Raw genomic sequence first — 19,606 nt, 5'->3', positions numbered from 1 at the left:
GGCTTCAAATCCCATCTGTGCCATTTAAATAGTAGCTGGTGTCTTTATGCTACAACCTCCCTGAGCATCAGTTACAGGTAACTAGTCATGCCTTGCTTGTAACTTCGTTGTAAAGAATACAAGCAATAGATAAGCACTGAGGTCATTGTATTTATTAATACCATGTTCTCATGGTCATTCATTTTTCAGTAAATATTTAGCGGTGAACTTACTGAAGTGCTCAGAAATAGGTTCTGTTCTGGGTGGTGGGAATGCTAATGAATGGGGCAGAGGTAAGTAAAATAAGCACATACACATAAAGGGAAATGAATGTGATCAAGGGGCAGGGGCAAGGTCGATGTGAAGGTTGCTAAGTAGGCAGGGCACTGAATGGCTTCTCAGGAGGTGGTGTTTGAACTGGAACCTTGAAGGAGCACAGGGAGTCTGTGGAAAAGTGTCGAGAGTTCCTGAAACGAAGGACACACTACGTGCCCGTGCTCTGACCACGGGGAAGAACTTCTTGGGCACTCTCCTGGGAAGAAAGGAGGGCCGAGTAACTGGAGCCTGATTGTCAGGAGAGGGAGAAGCAGGAGACAGGGGCAGTGGTGTGCCAGACCACTGACGATCCGTCTAGTTGGCTGCAGTAGGAAGTCCAGCTTTATTTTCAGAGCAATGGGAAGGGTTTTCAACGTGCAAGCATCTTGATTAGATATTTCTGAGCGAATCATTTGTCCTACATCTTTATATCCATTTATCATTTTTTCTCATATCAGACTTCTGAACCAGTTAGAGATTTTTTTTCCCTTTTTCTTAATTTTATAGCCAATGATATTGAGGTCTGTTTAGACTAAGTAGGATTAAGTGAATCCTACTCTTATTTGTCCAGAGGAGGACCAGAACTTTGGTCTTCTCACCTGCTTTGTGCTCGCATGTTCCTTCATGCCAGGATGCTTTCTCTAGGTGTTATTATTGGTTTCTGAAAAGTCATTCTAATCCAATATTATTTTTTTCTGAACGTTTAGTCTTTCATAATTATGCATATGTACTTGTTTTCTAGAATTATTTTAGTCTATTTAAGAATATGCTTTTAAAAAAAATTCAATGTTTTTTCCCCCAAATCTCCCAGTTTTATTCTTTTTTACTCTGAACAGGTGCTCAAAGACAGCGGCATTTACAGACTTTGACTGCTATGAGTATGGTCTTTAAACCCAGGCAAGAGGGGTCCACAGTTGAGCGGGGTCTTTCCCTGGCGCCTCGTGCCCCTCTCTGAGGATGGGCCCAGGGAGAAATTGCACCCCTTCCTGACAGCCTGCCAAGTTCCTGGCTGCCCAGGCTTTCTGACCAAACAGACCTTACCCTCCAGAGCCTTTGTGAGTTTCTTCCTAGGAGCAGTGTCTGTCTCTCCCCCACTCCAGTGCTCCCACCTCTGGACCTCAGAAGAGGCTAAGGGACACATGTTTTTAGAGGCACTGTTTGTGCAGATAAAGCAGACCAGGATTCTGGGAGGAGCTGAGGCTGGAAAGAGATGGAGAGCAGGCTACAGTCTAGGGCCATATCTGGGTAACTAAGTTCTGCGGTGGAACTTCATTAGAATTATTCATTCAAATCTAACCTAAAGTCAGTGTGAAAGGTATTATTTCAAGGAAGATAGTAGGATGATTTTCTTATTTGACTGTCAAATAAAAAATTGTTACATATTTGGATTTATGGCGTGTAAGCTTCTTTGTTCTTTTTTATTCTCTTTGTTCTTTTGCCTTGGGTTCCACAAACACTAAGGACCCACCTGTCTGCTACCCACTATATAAAATGTAATTCAGTTGCAACATTTTACTATGCACTTTTATGTTCACATGTGTATATATATATTTATATATATCTGTGTGTGTGTATGTGTGTGTGTGTGTGTGAAACTGAAGTCTCACAAAACAGTAGTTATACTTTAGACAATGCATTTTGATATTTGGTGTTCATCAGTGACTAAGAGATTACTGTGGTCCTCGAGCTCAGGGTGAAGTGGGCGGCTGATCTTTCAGTGATCACACCGTGCATCCTTGGCACGTCACAGGAGAGCCCTCCCCAGCGGGCTGGCCTCCACGCACCTCTCAAGTTTCTCTGTCTGTCACCCCACTTTGCACGTAGGCACTCTTAGTGAACCGAGCTGATGCTTCCCTTTTCAACAGCACTGCTGTCATTATTCATTCCTCTTAGAATTTGACGTTAATTTGCAGCTGTTATTTAATAAAATACAGCAGAATAATTGGGTAACAGTCAATGTAAATGTGCAAGCTGAGTAAATATAAAATCAGAAATAGATTTTTGTTTGCATTTTTTTCACTTCTTTAATTCCTGCCAGGTAGGCAGAAGAGCTTTGGCCAAAAACATGTAAAACAAAATGAAGGATCGGTGGCAAGAATAACTCTCAGATCAAAAAATCTAGTAATTAAGTGTCTAATGGTTACATTCTGTGCGTAAAGAACTCTGAAGTTTTATAAAAGATGAAATATGGAATGTGCTTTTACCAAAATTAAGGGTTTTGTGGATTCTTAGTGATGCAGGACTGTTTTAGACTGAACCACCAATAACAAAAATGGGCACTTAGAAAAAGGTAATATAACTTTGTGATCAGTGTGCTCCTCAGTGATGACAGATTTCCTCACACTATTGCACTGCATTATGAAATACTATAGTATGCAGATTCTACATAGTCTCACACAAACCTATTAGCTATACATTTAAATGTTTGGCTTATGAATATACTACATATCTATTTTAAAAATACTATAAAAGACCATTAACACAAATGCCATTCTTTTGAAGATCACTACTGTGTTACAGCTGAAATCCCTTATCCATCGGGATATCTCCATTAATTAATTGTTTTTGCCAATTTTTATACACTTTCCTCACCCCATGTCAACTACTTTCAGTAACTATTCATCCAAAAATTCAATTCTTTCTTAATTGTGGCTTACTTTATTAATTGTTAAGCTCCAGTTTCTTCTCTGTTTCAAAGGTAATTATCCTTGGATTTTTTTTTTACCTCTTAATCAGGCTTCCCAGGTGGCTCAGTGGTAAAGAATTCAGTGCAGGAGACTCCAGACTTGGGTTTGATCCCTGGGTAGGAAGCATTCCCTGGAGGAGGAAATGGCAACCCACTCCAGTATTCTTGCCTGGGAAATCCCGTGGACAGAGGAGCCTGGGGGACTGCAGTCCGTGGGGTCACAGAGTCGGACACGACTGAGCCGGAAAAGGTGCAGCCCTAACAGAATGGTTTCTTCTGTGTGTTGATCCCATATGCAGTGATGTAATTCCTCATATTGACATTATAGTAAAGTGTACAATTTCCTTTTATCCATCAACTGAATTTTTAAGCATTGGAGCCAAACAAACGGATGAGATTTGTGAATTTGCCATTTTGGGATTGGTGCACCTCCCAGGAAATAGAGGGTCCAAGTATATAGCCTTACATGTATAAGGCTGGAGTGGCCTAGAAGTCTATGATTGGCTAGAAAAGGGCCCAGAAGAGGCAAGGTTAGGCTGTTTCATGGTTCATCCATAGGCACAGGAAGTTACCCTGTATCAACTTTATAGGAGCTGAGTTATAGGAGAGGAAGATTGTAACCCAAAGCCATCTTTTATAAACAATGGCAAAAATAAGAAGCAAAAATCTTCTAATGTTGTGTGAAGACTTATTAAGTTCAAGACAAACCCTTTGAATGCAGTGACTGGGTTTTTATGTTTCACTATGCTTTCAATAGATGGGAAGTGAAATTGACTCCTCTATCTTTAATAACAGATTTAGTATCAGTTGTATTGTTAGCCCAGGTCCAGGGGAAGCAGGATAAACACATCTTTGCTGAAGGAGGATAATTTCAGACTTTAAAAGGCTGACTGATTCACAAGAGTTTGACAGAAAGTTTGTTCATTTACCTCTGTCCTGTTGGTATAATCTGAGTGTCTCTTTTGTGCCAAGGACTCTGCTTTCATATAGGGAGACAGAGAAGAACAAGTACTTTTCCTTCCCTGGGCATTGTTTTGTCTGATCTTTAAGTCAATTCAGGAGAATTTTTAAGATTATCATTCAGATGTTTGCAATTGACCTAATTTTATTTTTCACTTTGGTAGGGTTTATCCATCTTAACGTTTCTCATAAAGCTATAGTTCTCCAGAAATTTAATGGGTGTTTTATAGAACCCATTTCCCCCCAAAAAGAGATTTCCTGGGGATGAGAATATTAAGATATATTATGCTATACAATTTTGAACTGTTATCTTTACTGTAGTATTTATTCAAATTCCCCAGGACTACATATTAATGCTATTCCGTGTTTCCTAAATTTGTATGACCAAAAATCTTATTAATCTGCAGGAGAATTGCACATGCCAAGATGAGTATTCTGAAAAATATTCCCTAATAGTGGCTCTGGAATTTTAAAGATAGGCAGACTGTTCTTCAAAGTTGTCCATAAGCCTCATTAACAAAAGGGCTACATGCCAATGAGAACAAGATAAATAACTTCTGTAAAGCCCTTTACAGTTTCCAAAAGTGCTTTTATTTTTTTTTATTTATTTTTTTTAATTTATTTATTTTTTTTATTAGTTGGAGGCTAATTACTTCACAACATTTCAGTGGGTTTTGTCATACATTGATATGAATCAGCCATAGATTTACACGTATTCTCCATCCCGATCCCCCCTCCCACCTCCCTCTAAAGTGCTTTTATATAATTGTTTTGTTTGATCTCCGTAATAACCCTGTGAGATTTGTAGAGCAAGGATTATTGGCTCTAAAGTCACATAGCTTGTGAGAAGGAGGAGCCAAGATAAATAGTGTAACAAGTATATAAATATTAAAAGTGAACATGGGTGAAAAAGGTATCATAAAAACTACATGATTTCATGAATTTTGAAATATACAACTATTTATGAAGTTTGAAATCCAGCCAGGTATCTAGAAGCATGAAGGAGCTTTTCAGACAGAAGTATAAGCCTTTAAGAACTTTTAAAAAAAGACCTCAGACAAAGAAAACCATGTTACACCCACGTCGGTGTTTCCCCAGTCATCTGCTCAGGTGTGCATGCTCATGTTCAGTTTTGTCCGGCCTGCAATGTGACAGGCTCCCTGTCCACGGGATGTTTTAGGCAAGAGTACTGGAATGGGTTGCCATTTTCTCCTCCAAGGGCTCCTCTCCACAAGGGACTGAACTCACATCTCTTGCGTCTCCTCCATTGCAAGTGGATTCTTTATTGCTGAGCCGTCAAGAAAGTCCCTTAGTCACATGTCCTTCTCCAGCAATTCTTACTGTGCTCTCCTTTGTCTTCCTTTTTTTTCTTCGTATATCCCATTGTTGTAACATACTAAGTTCTTCAACTCAAAAGAAATTCTCTTTTGGTCCTACTTATACTATCAGCTATTGCTTCATTTTTTACTCCCCTATGTAGCAAAATTCTTCAAAATAGTGGTCTACTCACTGTCCATGGTTGCTTTCTTTATAAACCTACTCCAGGGAGGTCTTTGCTCCATCACTGCACAGGAACATCTCCTGTTCCCATCATCACTGATTTTATGTTGCTAAATACAGTGACCAATGCTCAGCCCTTTTTGAGTTAATGTCATAGTTGTTAGGGTCTTCCTAGGTAGCTGAGTGGTAAAGAACACACCTGTTGATGCAGGAGACATAGGAGATGAGGGTTTGATCCTTGGGTAGATCACCTGGAGGAGGAAATGGCAACCTACTCCTGTGTTCTTGCCTGGACAATCCCATGGACAGAGGAGCCTGGTGGGCTACAGTCCATGGAGTCACAAAGAGTCGGACATGACTGAGCAGCTGAGTGTGCATGTGTGGATGCATAACTGTTTAATTTATTCTTTCCTTCTAGGTTCATTTTTATTTTTCATTTGCAGGACAGGAAAGTATACTCTGTTTTTCTGTTACCCCACCAGTTATTCTGTCTCCGTCTCCCTTCCTGGATAATATTCTTCTTGATTTTTTTTAATGCATCTAGATATTCATGTTCAATGAGAGTTGCATTAAATTTGCTTTAAACTCCTATTCCCATAAAATAGAAACTCCTATATACTTTCCAAGATTTCTTCAGATTCAAGAAAGATTACATTCTCATGGTCAGATCTTGCTCTAATATTTATTTGTTTATTGAAGTATAGTTGATGCAAATATTATGTTAATATTAGTTTCAGATGTACAGCATAGTAGTTCAGTGTTTTTTATAGATTATACTCTATTTAGAGTTGCTTCCTGTTTTCTTCTTGAATTCTTAATGTTGGGATAATCCAGGGATTTAGTCCTCCATCTTTTCTCTCAGTGATTTCAATCATCCGTATATCATAGATGCTATCTGTGTGCGAATGACTTATAAATCTTTACTTCTAGTTCAGACCCGAAAACCAAGCATATATATTCACCTGCCTCTTGAACATCTATCTCCACTAATATATCTAAAAGACATTGAACCTTAAAATGTCAAAACAACTTATCTTTTGAAATTCCCCTCCAAAATTCCCTGCATCTGCTCTATCTCAGATGATGTAAATCTCACCTTTCCAGTTGCTCAATCTAAAGAATTTGGAGTCACTCTCAGGTCTTCCCTACGTCTCATGAAAGTGAAAGTGAAAGTCACTCAGTCGTGTCCGACTCTTTGTGACCCCATGGACTATACAGTTCATGGAATTCTCCAGGCCAGAATACTGGAGTGGATAGCCGTTCCCTTCTCCAGGGGATCTTCCCAACCCAGGGATCAAACCCAGGTCTCCCACACTGCAGGCGGATTCTTTAACCAGCTGAGCCACCTATGTCTCATACCACACATCAAACTGTACAGAAATTCTGTTTGTTCTACTTTCAAAATATGTCTAGAATCTGCCACTTCTCACCACCTCCAGTTAGCACTCTGCCCTAAACCACTATCATTTCTCACCTGGATTACTGTAGTCAGACTCCTTCCAAGGCTCTCTGCTTCTCTCAGGGGCTCTTACTGTCTATTTTTAACATGGCATGAATCAGTGATTTTTAAAACCTAAATCTGAACATGTCAATCATATACTCGAAACTCTGCAAATGTTTCCTATTTACCACAAGACTCTACATGATTTATGGGGATTCCCAGGTGGTGCGGTAGTAACAGGAGCTGCAGGAGCTGTGGGTTCAATCCCTGGTTTGGGAAGATCCCTGGGGTAGGAAATGGCAACCCACTCCAGTATTCCAGCCTGGAGAATTCCGTGGACAGAGGAGACTGGCGGGCTACAGTCCATAGGGTGGCGAAGAGTACAAACGGACTGAGCAACGGAGCATGCCCACTACATGATGTGACCTCCCTCATCTTCTGACGTCACCTCTTCCCTCACCCCAGCTACACTGGCCTCCTGTTGACTCCTTTGTGCCAGTTGATATCTGCCGTACCACACTGTTAATCAGCCATAAGTATACATACGTCTTCTCTCCCCTGATCCCCCCTCCCATCCCCCCTCCACACCCTACCCCTCTAGGTTGTCACAGAGCACCAGGCTGAGCTTCCTGTTATACAGCAATTTCCCACTGGCTATCTGTTTTCAATTCAGTTCAGTTCGGTCGCTCAGTCGTGTCTGACTCTTTGCGACCCCATGGACTGCAGCACACCAGGCCTCCCTGTCCATCACCAACTCCCAGAGCTTACTCAAACTCATGTCCATCGAGTCGGTGAGGCCATCCAGCCATCTCATGCTCTGTCATCCCCTTCTCCTCCTGCCTTCAATCTTTCCCAGCATCAGGGTCTTTTTCAGTGAATCAGTTCTTCGCATCAGGTGGCCAAAGTATTGGAGTTTCAGCTTCAACATCAGTCCTTCTAGTAAACATTTACATATGATAATATCTGTTTCAATGCTACTCTCTCAATTCGTCCCATCCTCCCCTTCCTCCACTGTGTCCACAGGTCTGTTCTCTATGTCTGTGTCTCTATTCCTGCCCTACAAATAGGTTTATCAGTACCATTTCCCTGTTGACTTGTGACTTGATCTCCCTTCTGTCTAGAATGCCCTTCTCCCAGATACCTGTGCAGGTATTTCCCTCTCTTCCATCAAGCCTTTGTTCAAGTGCCATTAACATATTCTAATATAGAGTATAATCATTTATTTATGATACCTATAATTTATAGTCGGTCGCTCTAGCTAAGAATAGACTCCATGAGGTTTAAAGTTCCTGCTTTATTCCTCATCAGGCTTAAGTACCTAGAACAGCTCCTGGCCGTGGTAAGCTCTGAAAGTGAAAGTGTGAAAGTGTTGGTCCCTCAGTTGTGTCCAGCTCTGTGCAACCCCCTTGACTGTAGCTCACGAGACTCCTCTGTCCATGGACTTCTCCAGGCAAGAATACTGGAGTGGGTAGCCATTCCCTTCTCCAGGGAGTCTTCATGACCTAAGGATGGAACCTGGGTCTCTTGCATTGCAGGCAGACTCTTTACCATCTGAGCCACCAGGAAAGTCCAATAAGAATATGTTAAATAATTAAATGCCACACTATTTTAACTATTATTACCTAAATCCTGATTATTAGAGCTTAATTATAATAACAGTTTTTGAAGTCCCATTTTAAAACCCTATCATATTTCCATGGGAATTGCTTAAGTAAATAAATGAATTTTGGAAGAATAGTCACCTCTATGATATATTGTCTTGCCATTTGTAATATGGTTGGAATACCCATTTATTTTATGTTCTTCAGTACAGTTGTTTCACTTTTCATATAGTGGTCTTAAAGATTGTTGGATTTATGTCTAGGTACTTACAGTTTTGTTGCTATTGTGATTGTTAGTTCCTTTTAATTTTTTCTAAATAAATTAATAATGGCATATAAAGGTACAGTTGATTTCTAAACAGTAGTATGGCATCCAGCAAACCTGCTAACCTGTTAGTAATTCTAAGAACTGTGCCTTTGAACTTTTATAATTAGTTAATTAAATAAGAGGTAAAGTCAAGTCATTCCATCTGAAATAGGACATTAAAAATAATTAGTTGATATTAGGATAAAATGTACTAATTTCTTGGGTCTATTATCAGATCTTTTATTAAAATTCCTTTCATCAATCCTTTTATTGTTTTGAAGCTTTCCTCTTTGCCAGAGAGTTTTTTAGGTTTAATAAATAAGTTGGATATAGTTATTAGTAAAGTACCTGCATAATAGAGGTCTGTGGTTCTTAACCTCAACTAAACATTGCGATTACCTGGGAAGATTTAACAATAATTATATGTCTGGACCCCGCCATTGGATGGAATATAGAGTGATTTCCATTCTATATTTATATTCAGTTCTTCCAAGGATTCTATGTGTGGTCATAGTTGAGAATAACTCATATGTAGTACAAATATTAGTGCTTTGTTCTAGGCTCTAGGTTTGTAGGGCTTGTAAATAGATGATTTATATATAGCAAAACAGGTTTAAGGAGTCACTGTGGAATTGGAAATAAAAGCTGTGAAATCTGTACTGGAGAATTTCAAATCAAAGACAAAATGTTACTCGTTGAACAATATTTGAAATCTGAGGTCAAGTCTGATTTTTGAGAGCTAAAAAGCAATATGTGTGCTGGAGATTTAAAACAAAAATAAAAACAGTCTAGGCAGGCTAAGATGCCCAAAAGCAATAACCTTGAAGCATTAGGAATCCACATTGCTTAAATGCTATCTGGTCATTATGAATTTTATTTTTTTGTTGTTCAGTCAGTTGTGTGTGACTCTTTGCTACCCCATGGATTGCAGCCTGCTAGGCTTCCCTGTCCTTTACTGTCTCCTACAGTTTGCTCAAACTCATGTCCATTGAGTCGATGAGTCCATTGAGTCCATCCAGCCACCTCATCATCCATCACCCACTTCTCCTCCTGCCCTCAACCTTCCCAGCATCAGGTGACTTTTCCAATTAGTTGGCTCTTCACATCAGGTGGCCCAGGTATTGAAGCTTCAGCATCAGTTCTTCCAGTATATATTCATGACTGATTTCCTTTAGGATTGATTGGTTTGATCTTGGGGCAGTCCAAGGGACTCTCAAGAGTCTTCTCCAGCACCACAGTTCTAAAACAATTCTTCGGTTCTCAGCTTTCTTTATGGTCCAACTCTCACATCCACATATGACTACTGGAAGAATCATAACTTTGAATATACAAAGCTTTGTTGGCAAAGTGATATGTTTGCTTTTTAATACAGTATCTATGTGCATCATAGCTTTTCTTCCAAGAATCAAGTGTCTTTTAATTTTCTGGTTGCAGTCACTATCCACAGTGATTTTGGAGCCCAAGAAAATAAAGTCCATCACTGTTTCCATTTTTACCCATCTGTTTGACGTGAAGTGATGGGACTGGATACTATGATCTTCATTTTTTAGATGTTGAGTTTAAAGCCACCTTTTTCACTCTCCTCTTTCACCTTCATCAAGAGGCTCTTTAGTCCTTTGCTCTCTGTAATTAGGGTGGTGTCATTTATTAATTGGTTGCTTTATTTGATTTATTCTTTTTTCCCACCTTATGTTGTGTTTAGGCAGGAATCTTCGTATTCCTGCTTCACAGCACATTCAGCCTAGTGTCTGGCATATGGTAGAAGCAAAGCAAAGCAAATAGAGTCTTGGTGATTGACTGAATGAGTAAATCAAACAACAAGTAGATTTAATGAATGGTTAAATGACAATAAATGAACAAAAGAGAATGAACAAAAACATAGAAAGAGAGAGAAAATCAACAAAAGAAATAAGAAAAGAGTGACAGGAGTAGACTCCTAGGAATCAGAAACTTGAATGCCTTCATTCAAATCGTAATCTTATGACTTTTCAGTAATTTGACCCTAAGGGAAATATTTACACTCTATGCTTCAATTTCCTTTTCTGTATCCAATAGGTTGTTATGGACCTAGAGTCTGTCGTATAGAGTAAAGTCAGTCAGAAAGAGAAAAACAGGTGTTGTATATTAACATGTATGTAGAATCTAGGAAAATGGTACAGATGTACATATTTTCAGGGCAGGAATAGAGATGCTGATGTAGAGACTGGATTTGTGGACGCTAGGGTACGGATAAGGTGCGGGATAAACCAGAGATGAGATTGATGTATATGCGCTGCCATGTGTGAATGAATGGCTAGTGGGGACCCCCAGCATAGCACTGGGGCCAGCACTGTGCTCTGGGGTGACTGGATGGTGGGGAGGGGAGGGGAGGTGGGCGTGGAATGGAAGGCCAGGAGGGAGGGGGGGTATATGTAAACCTGGAAGCTATAACTTTCATTATTCTAGTGAAAATACAATCTTAGTTTAGATTTGGAGGCAAATCCAAATTTGAAAATTTAAAGTAAAATGAGAAGTACAATGATCTCTTGGAACAAAAGCAAATATTTGCAAAGGTATCAGATCAAGAGAATAACAATTTGGAACAAAAGCTATATATTCTTTTTTCAAGACATAAATCACAGGTTTAAAATGATCTTTCTACTCTGAAATTATAAAAGCATATGTTAAACTCAGCACAGAATTTATTTAAGATGATTTGAATAGATGAAATATATATATATTTTAAACATATAATGCTCCAGTATTCTTGTATTCTTGCCTGGAGAATTCCATGGACAGAGGAGCCTGGCAAAAACTACTCTTTATGTTTATAAAGAGTTGGACATGACTGAGCAACTTTCACTTTCATGTACTTCAGAAGATAAAAATGAGAGTTCAGAAAATTTCCATGGATAGTCCAAAATTCCAAAGTAGCATAAAGACTTTGTAATACACATTTGTTACTTAATGGAACTTAAAGGAATTGAGGATTTTAACATTATGAAACTGTTTTATTTTCATTGTCTGATTACTGTTTATATTTACTTAAATTTCTCTCACCTTGAGCCCATTAAAACTACGCAATTTTTAGATAAGATTTTAATGGACTTCAGGTGCACAAAATTCGAATAATCATTTTTCTAATTAGAAAATTAAGACCAATCAGTTGCACTGAACAAATATTTGTAGAATTTATATACATATTTGTGTGGTTGTGTACGTGTGTGTGTGTGCTGTTTTACATATGTTCATATAGCTATATGCATACACACAACTGTATTCTTGGTACTTGTCAATACCATCCAACATGTGTTATTTATCCTTTAGATTTATATGTCCTAACTAAAAATAATAAAGTACAGATGAACTGTGAATTCAAAGTTCTGCATTTTAATTCAAGTCAGCTTTGTGTAATTCCCTAAGTCTCAGTTTCTCCAAAGTTCTTAAGGACTTTAATCTTGAATGTAATATTTCAATAACAAAACATTTTTCAAAGCAAAATATTTATTTTCTAATTTTCATAGTTTCTAAAACTTTCCTTTTTTCTAGTTGACTAGAGAAAATTCTCAATGTGAAGAGGTAGAAATTCTGTTAAAGCTTAAGGTTTCCTCCTTACTTATAGGTGGTATATAGAGTTCAAAAAAATTTGCTGTTATTATAGAAACCCAGTAATATCATACCTCAGTGATCCCAGATTTGGACATAACTGACTGACAATTGGCTCTAGCCTTTCTTCCTAAATCAGTTCTCAATTGCTGTCTAATGAATGTAACTTGGCTTTTCCCAGTTCAATGTACAGATAATTATGTCATATTTCAGACCAGTTCAGTTGCTCAGTCGTGTCTGACTCTTTGAGACCCCATGGACTGCAGCATGCAGGGCTTCCCTGTTCATCACCAACTCCCAGAGCTTACTCAAACTCATGTCTATTGAGTCGGTGATGCCATCCAACCATCTCATCCTCTGTCATCCCCTTTTCCTCCCACCTTCAATCTTTCCCAGCATCAGGGTCAGTTCTTTGCATCAGGTGGCCAAAGTATTGGAGTCTCAGCTTCAGCATCAGTCCTTCCAATGAACATTCAGGACTGATTTCCTTTAGGATGGACTGACTGGATCTCCTTGCAGTCCCAGGGATTCTCAAAGGTCTTCTCCAACACCACAGTTCTAAAGCATCTGTTCTTTGGCACTCAGGTTTCTTTATAATCCAACTCTCACATCCATACATGACTACTGGAAAAACCATAGCTTTGACTAGACGGATCTTTGTTGGCAAAGTAATGTCTCTGCTTTTAATATGCTGCGCTGAGTGCCCCCAACTCTGCAGCAGACTGCCGCTGACCCACGCCTCTGCCTAAGACTCCTGGACACTCACAGCTGTGACCCCAGAAGAGACTGATCCAGACTTGCCCGTGAATGTTATATATAAAGGTCACAGTCAATGGTTTTCAGTTTTGTGTTCTTAAAAACTGTCTAGAATGTTGGATTTTTATCAGCTTCACAATATTACTGGTCTATGCGGTAAAGAATTCACCTGCCAGTACAGGAGACACAAGCGATACAGGTTGAAGATCAACCTGGGTCAAGAAGATCCCCTGGAGTAGGAAATGGCATCCGTCTCCAGTATTCTTGCCTGGAAAAAAATCCCATGGACGGAGGAGCCTGGCGGGCTACAGTCCATAATATCACAAACAGAGTTGGCCACAACTGAATGACTGAGCACAAACACAATACTGGTCTGCGTTGTATGCGGTAATGCATACCCCAGCAAGGACGTTTAACTTTGGGAAGGCAGCTCCTTTCCACCAAGAGCGATTCCTAGGCATGTTCTCAGCTCTGATCCCTCAGTGAGCAGCAGTCCCAGCCCCTAAGGGAATCAAGACTGAAGGAGCATCTGGTCGACTGATCTGTGGTTCCTCTTTAAAATCCCTACCTAATTGTAATGGCTCTTACCCATTTTACTAGGTAATTAGAAGTTTGGCACCTGCAATACAGAAATTCAGTAATATGTTCGAAGTACTAACTGCAGATCCAGCTGGTATCTTAAGGTGCTGTCTAAGACTGTCTTTCTCTGCCCTTTTAATTTTGATGTATCCGACTGTTTCTCCACATGTTAGGTAACTGGACTTATCAACACGCCTTGCCATTTGTTTGTTTTCCCATTCTCTCTGTTTTATCTTTCTCACTTATCTTTTGTGATGCAGTCCTCCTTTTCTCCTATCTGCGCACATGCTAAATCACATCAGTTCTATCTGACTCTTTGCCACCCTTTGGACTGTAGCCCACCAGGCTCCTTTGTCCATGGGATTCTCCAGGCAAGAATACTGGAGCGGATTGCCATGCCTTCCTCCAGGGAATCTTCTCAACCCAGGGATCGAACTTGAGTCTCTTTTGTCTCCTGCACTGGCAGGCAGATTCTTTACCACTAGCACCACCTGTTGTCCAATGTGACATTTGCATTCCAAAGTGTCATGAGTTATGCAAAGTTGCAAAATAAAAAACACAGAGCTCATGGGGGAAGGGGGTTTGCAGCACAGCTTAGTGACTTCAAAAAGAAATTGAAAACTAGTAAAACTGGACGTACAGTTTTACCCATGTTAAATGGTTAAGAATTCCATAACTGCTATGATAAATTTAACTCTTTACTTTGAAAAAAATGTGAACTTTGCTTATTAAAGTGGGTGTCTGAAGGGGTATAAGTGTGAACTGTTGTGAAGTGGTGGAGGGAGGGGTAAGTAAAATCAGACAGGTGTAACAGATATGGATGGATTAACCAGAACTGCTCAGTGAAGTGTGAGGTTGGTGTTTGATGCTTGAGGAATGAGCAAGTGTGGCATTTTGATTAATATATTCCAACACTGATTGATTCAGCAAAGTCTGTTTTTCTGCGTTCAGCCAGTGATTCTCAAGAATGAGATTGTACATAAGAAAACACAAATTACATTATGTTCAAATTGTTCCTTGATGTATTTATCATGCTAGAACAAATTCACATTTCTCAAACAGGCATTCTAGAAGAATTGATAGTACTTTCTTTGCTTTCTGTCCACACTTTCCTATTTCTACTTGATTGTGATCTTTTTCTGTTAGCACTTATTTCTCCCCAGTTCTTGCAGCTGGGCTGTAGGACATCCTTCTGAAGACGTGGATCACCCTGGTTTCCAGGCAGCCCCATCAAAAAGAGGAAAAATCAGTCTCAAATTATTTAAACTCTTTCAGCCTCTTTCCTGTTGATTATGCAGACTCATAACTTTTATGTTGATAGCAATATAGAAAGCAAGACTTTTCTCTGCTATACCTTTGTTCCAACAAGGTCAGATTCACAATAGGAATAACCTTATTTAAAAGAAAAATGTTGTGTAAGCTCTTTTACTGAGTGTCATTGAAAATGACTTGCAAATTCATAAAGGATCTTGAATAAAAATAGAAAATATTACATAGTTTCTTACTAACGATATGCTGTGTTACATAAATGTAGTATTATTTATTTATAGTAAATTTCATATGTAATTGATTAAAAATAGCTGACACTTGCTGAATGTTTAGGGTTTACCTGTGTTTTGTGCTAAACTGTGTATAGTGTATGTATAGTACCTTCCAGTTCAAATGCATCTTTTAACCTATTTGAAAATTACTGGTCTACTTTTATATTTTAATGTCAATTAAGAGTTTTCTGAGAAGCTTAGTTTTCCTCCAAAGTTAGTTCTATTAGAGCTCTTACTGTTCAGTATGAAATCTTTATCAGTCTTAATCTTTAAGTTCATGGATTTCAAATTAAAGAGGTAGACAATTCTAAGTGTCATTTCTTTCTCTTTTTCCACAGCGATTGTCCAATGGTTCTATAGACTCAACTGATGAAACAAGTCAAATAGTTGAACTACAAGAATTGCTTGAAAAACAAAACTATGAAATGGCCCAAATGAAAGAACGTTTAGCAGCCCTTTCTTCCCGAGTGGGAGAGGTGGAACAGGAAGCTGAGACAGCAAGAAAGGACCTCATTAAAACAGAGGAAATGAACACTAAGTATCAAAGGGACATTAGGGAGGTAAGTGATTCATAACACTTTCAGTCTCTGCTCCCTAAATGCTGCCTCTGAGATGTTTTTCCCATAATTTCCCCTAATGGCATATACTTATATTTTCTCAAAAGATCATAAATTGGAATACATTATGTTAGTTATGAAACTTATTCACTAAGGCAAAAATAGTTTATTTCATCACTCCTCTCAATATGTACAGAAAGAAAATGTTGGTATCAAGTCTCAGAAGTAATAAAAACTAGTCTTTTAATGAATTTTTAAAAGTTTTAAGCTGTTAATTTTAAATAACTCTAGATTTGCGTATGAATAATGAATTGCTATACTCAGCAGATGGGAATACCCACAGACATTACTTTAAAAATTTCTCTTTTATTTTGGTTTTGTATCTATGAATGTGAATGTACATGTGTGACAGTGGGAACCTTTCTTTTTCTATATATTCAGTTCTTTCTAAACATAACATCACTTCATCTATTTGAAAAAGAGTACTTTATGTCAAAAGTTACAAGGAGATGTCTTATTTGTGACATTGCCGAATCGTCTTACCAACTAAAGTGCAAAGTTTAGAATCTTCACTTTATCACTCTATTTAATTAAAAAGAAAAGTTATCTACATTTCTGAAATTTCTTTGACTTTTCACATTTTCCATTTTCCATGTTCTTTTAAATCATATTTTTAATTTTTTTATCTTTTGTGTTTCATTAGCTAGCTATTATTAAAGTTGATTCTGTGTGTCTAGTTCTTTTCTTCCCATTCTCCTTTGAGCCCCTTCTATCTGTCACACTTTTGCTTCCACAGTCCCATCCAAACTGTTCTTATTTAGTCTGACCTCCATGTTGCTAAATCCAGGAGCCACTTCTCAGCCCTTTGAAGCACTTGATATCGTTCCCGATGTGCTTTCTCACCCTGCTAAGAGCACACCACACTCTTCCTGATTTTCCTGCATTTTCGCTGGCTGCCCCTGTCTCAGGCTCCTCTGCTGGCTCTGCTTCTCATCCCCAACCAGGGAATGCCTTCCCTCCTCAACCAGCCTTAACTCCCCTGGTAAATTCATGCTGTTTCATAGCTCCAAAAACTACCCATGGCCTTATGATTCCCAATTTATATCTGCAGCTTATCCGTCTCTCCTGATTTCCAGATGCCTGAATCTAGATCTCTAATGGGTGTCTCAAAATTAACATCCTCAAGACTGGTTTATTGATATTCCCCCTAAGAAGTCAGACTTACTTGCTGCCTTACTTATCTCAGCTGATGGCAATACTACTATTGGTGTTCAGACCAAAAACCTTGGCACTGTCCTCGATACCTCTCTTGTACTCACGCTATATTTGATTCATCCACAAATCTTATTACTTCCAACTTCAGAATATATCTGTCACATGACCTCTTGCCCCAGTCTTCATGGCTCTTTCTTATTCCACACAGCAATCATCTCTCATTGGAGTATCATAATAGTCTGTACTCGGCACTGCAGCCGGAGTAACCTGTTACCGTGTGAGTCAGCTCAAGTCACTTTCTCCTGGAAGCTCTTCAATGACTACCTATTCTACTTACAGTAAAAGCAAGGTCCCTGCATCGGTCTACAATCGTACCATCTCCACTACCACCGTCTGACCTCTTGGAATTCATCTGCTACTCTTTCACTTTAATCCATTCAGTTCAGTTACTGTGGCCTCTTAAGCCACATCTATTCTGTTGCATTTTCTTTTCCTTCTCCTTTTTACTCAAATGTCTTCTCAGTGGAATGTTCTCCAAGCCTAGTGTTTATAAATATACACCCTCCTTCTTACATTTCTTAAAAACCTCACAGAATTGCTGCCATCTGACAACAGCATATACTTTACTGATTTACTTGTTTGTCATATGCCTCCCTCTCCAGTGTACATAAATATTCATAAGAGCTGGGATTTTGTGTTTTGTCTAGTTTTGTTCATTGCTCTATTTTAATCACATATACAACTATTGAGTATATAATAGGCACTCAAAAGCTCTTTGTTGAAAGAATGGATATTTATGAGTGTTTGGTGTAAACATCGAAAGGCATGGATGAAATCAGAATATGTCCGCAAACAATGCCTACTATCTCAGAGTAAGATAGATGATCCGTGAAGTGAGAGACCAATCTGCCACTGCTTAGATAATGATTTTCTGCTCTCTATGCCTTTATATTGGAGAAGGAAATGGCAACCCACTCCAGTATTCTTGCCTGGAGAAGCCCATGGACAGAGGAGCCTGGCAGGCTATGGTCCATGGGGTCACACAGAGTAAGCCATGACTGAAGCGACTTAGCATGCATGCCCGCCTTCGTATGAATTAACAGTTCACAAATGCATCTCTCATCTTCACTCCTTCCACCACTCAAACTCAGAGAATTTATGAAGTAGGTGAAGTGTAACCTCTCTTCTGTATTACTGTTACAGAATGCTAGGATTTTTGAGCAGTGAACCACCAGGGCCATTTCTTGAACTTTTTCTCATTTTCTATTTCTTCATCTCTTAATCCCACAGAATTAGCAGTATTTTGTTTTGTTTTCACTTAAGACTCACCTGTTTTATTTACACTTGTTTAATCCAGTGTCACTCGCAGATAGAGCCCAGTATCCCCAGCTGCCCGTTTCTTATGATCTATGTAAAAATAAAACTTTGATTCTAAATAGTCTTTGGATGTAGGTGACAAAAAGTTGAGTCAGATTTAAAATATCAGTCATATATCTGATGCCGGATGTTTTTGTTCAAATTAGGAATTCCTTTCAATAGCTAAAGTGTGCTCTGCTTTCACAAGGAATTCTTTTCAAATATAACTATTCTTATCAGCTCTATAATTTCTATGTAGTTATAATTTAGAAGGGTTTCATGAGAAAGGAATATTTCTCATCATTCACATTTGAGGGAGAGTGGTGCAAACACAAATGCTTCTAGAGCCCAGGCAAGCAATATAACTGTGTGAAGAGGATCTACATATAGTAGGACGTGGTAGGGTTAATGAGATCTGGACCAGGAACCTATATTCTACCTGTCTTTTTGGATGCATCGTGTGTGTGTGTGTGTGTGTGTGTGTGTATTAAGGACACTGTGAAGGCCAAATAAATTATTTCCTGTAAGATCCAGGTCACAGGCCCTGGGACTCTGGTTTGCTGCTAGAAATCACTTGAAAAGCAACCTTGGAATCTATTACAGATGCATTATGTTTAATTTCTTTAATTTCTCCCATCCTATAGGGAAGATACTTCTAATTGTGCCATTTTTCTCAGGTTACGTAAATAACTTGTCCAAGGCCTACCCACGGTTCTCCCAACACACCACTTCCCCACTTCCCAGCACCATAAAAAATGCAAGACTATTCAGCTTTAGAATCTGTGCTTCTTCCACTAGGGGTAGCTTCGAAATCAGCAAGGTGCAATCATTTATTCAGTGATAGCAGCCATCAAAAAGAATGCAGCTCACTATAACTGCTTCCTATATTATCAAGCTTTTTACCTTTTCTATAAGCAAGAAAATATGAAAATCATGTACTTTCAAAAGGTACCATATAAATATTAAATATTTCAGACTTTGCTTTGTATCCTTGGCTACCAGCTTGCAAGCTACAAAGACTACTAGCTTGCAAGATTTTTAAGTAGAAAACAAAATAAGGTGATTCTCCTTGCTATCTCTATAGTTTTTGTCTAATTAAGAAAAAAATAGAGAATAGGAAAAATTGACCATAAAATTAAAAACCAAAATGCAGTTGCTGTGCATATGCATAGTCAAATATATCTGAAACAAATTGTGTGGTTATCTTTCATTAATGGTTTCAGACTCT

At 38.8% G+C, this 19,606-nt stretch overlaps 1 protein-coding gene across 14 annotated transcripts in view; it reads left to right on the top strand.

Moving 5' to 3' along the window:
• PPFIA2 (PTPRF interacting protein alpha 2) overlaps positions 1–19,606 on the top strand; it is a 484,065-nt gene that overhangs the window by 339,628 nt on the left and 124,831 nt on the right. For all 14 annotated transcript variants that reach the window (XM_043880420.1, XM_043880449.1, XM_043880465.1 and 11 more), the window contains one exon: positions 15,589–15,810. In XM_043880420.1, the coding sequence (XP_043736355.1) occupies positions 15,589–15,810 (222 nt within the window). The remainder of the gene's footprint in view (positions 1–15,588; positions 15,811–19,606) is intronic.

This window comes from Cervus elaphus, chromosome 3, assembly GCF_910594005.1.
Source record: "Cervus elaphus chromosome 3, mCerEla1.1, whole genome shotgun sequence".
NCBI classification, from domain to species: Eukaryota; Metazoa; Chordata; class Mammalia; order Artiodactyla; family Cervidae; genus Cervus; species Cervus elaphus.
Note: the sequence above shows the minus strand (reverse complement) of the source record. Positions and strands in the feature narration are given on the sequence as shown.